The sequence below is a fragment of the Eurytemora carolleeae genome, unplaced genomic scaffold, assembly GCF_000591075.1.
Source record: "Eurytemora carolleeae unplaced genomic scaffold, Eaff_2.0 scaffold2139, whole genome shotgun sequence".
Lineage (NCBI taxonomy): Eukaryota > Metazoa > Arthropoda > Copepoda > Calanoida > Temoridae > Eurytemora > Eurytemora carolleeae.
This window is the reverse complement of record NW_019398399.1, coordinates 1-1822: the sequence shown is the minus strand read 5'-3', so window position 1 is coordinate 1822 and position 1822 is coordinate 1. Positions and strand designations below refer to the sequence as shown.

Below are 1822 nucleotides of genomic sequence, written 5' to 3'. Positions count from 1 at the left end.
CCCCCCCCCCCCCCGAGATAGATAAAAATACTTTGTTAACACATGAAATACAACACCTTGCATCTTTATTTACAGTTCTTATAACGGTTCACAGCCACAGCTTAATTAAAGTCACGCATATGATTCAAGAAATATAAGAAATTAAACCATCAACCGTACATTTATCCATACCTTTCTGTTAAATTAAGATTTGTAAATAAGTATATAAATATACTGAAAAAATTGGCAAATTGTTGAAAATTTCGAAAATTCAAAATACACTATTAGAAAAAGCAAAAACTCGATAAAATTCTAATTTAAAGAATCCAAAGCTGATAAATAAATTATCTGAATTGGATAAACTAGAAAGACATTTTCAACCTTTTTTTAAAAATATCCTACAGGGTGTCCCAAAAAACATGGGAATTCAATGACGAATTCGATATTGTCTGTGTTATGAATTAGCATTGTAATACCTAATTTCAAAAGCCATTATATTATTATGTTTGCTAGAGTTTATTTTATGAAAAGGGTAAAAGACTGCAAAGATGTGTCTATAATGTCTTCGCAAGATAAACAGTAAAGATGGACAAGTTTACTCTTGTTTGTATTCTGCAATTTTCTTGTTTAACTAAGTACAACCGTATGGAGTCAAAACGTAAACAAAATGTGAACATAGCAGACGAAACTTTTACAGATTGCAGCTTTCTCAGTAGGTATCACTTACTAAATCAAAGAATTATTTAAAAAGATGATATCGAATTCGTCACTGAATTCCCATGTTTATTGGGACACCCTATATGTATCAGATAACTGGGGAGGGGGGAGGGGGGTTGAAGAACGATTTCTTAGAAAATATGCAGCCCTGGTCAAAAAAAATGCTATAAATTTATTTATCTCCGGTCAATCTCTACAAAAAACGTAATAACTATGAAAATTATTGATTACCTTGCAGAGAACCTCGACTGGAGTTGACATCTTCTTCTCACTAATCTTTTCATACTTCTGCTTCTTGGTGGCTGCCTTGAGCCCCTGCCAGGGTAGGGAACCTCTGTTGAAGTACATGAGAACGTATCCCAAACTCTCCATATCATCGCGTCTACTCTGCTCAATCCCAAGATGCGCGTTGATGGAGGCGTAGCGCGCAGTTCCGGTCAGGTTCTTGTCTTCCCTAAAATAAGGAAATGTTAATTTTGTTCTTTTTAATGAGTTTAAAAAACCTTTTCAACAATAGATTTGAAAATTCAAGCGTAGTTTTCTAGAAACACCACAGCTAAATAACCGGTGTTGCCTGTGGAATTAAAAAAATAGAATATAAAAAAATTCGATTTTAAAAAGAAACTAATAAAATTTTATCAGTAATAATTAATTAATAACTTAACAGAAAAAAAGACCATGTTTTTTAACTGGGGACATGAAGCGCCTTGAATTTCAATTGTGCATCTTAAATTTAAAAGAAAAATGTGGCCACACGGCAAAATGTGTTTTGAATAACGGGATCAAAACATTGATCTCCATCTTGTTTAGATTTACGGATGAATTAAATCCCTCTCAGATATCCCGTTAAAGCCTGCAAGCATAACATTAACTGAGAGAGCAAGTTTTAAGTGCCCACATTGGATATTAAGATCAAGCGTGTGGGATGATATTTCTCATGATGGAATTAACCAAAAAATAGTAAAACCATATGATGCATAACTTAACAACCAACAAGTAATAAATTGTGTATATTCCGTGCAGTGACCAACTGCTTGAGGGTGTTAACTGTATATTTATTTCCTAACACCTATTCAATATTTATTCCACGCTTAGCAAATAGCCTAAAATCAAAACCATTTCATAT

General features: G+C 33.2%; 1 protein-coding gene across 1 annotated transcript in view; it reads right to left on the bottom strand.

Annotated features, from left to right (window-relative positions):
* Positions 1-1150, bottom strand: part of LOC111717319 (casein kinase I) — a gene marked incomplete at its 5' end in the record, with an annotated part of 4322 nt that extends 3172 nt beyond the window's left edge. Inside the window, 1 exon segment of the mRNA XM_023492816.1 lies at positions 928-1150. Within this exon segment, the coding sequence (XP_023348584.1) occupies positions 928-1150 (223 nt within the window).
* Positions 1151-1822: the final 672 nt, after the last annotated feature.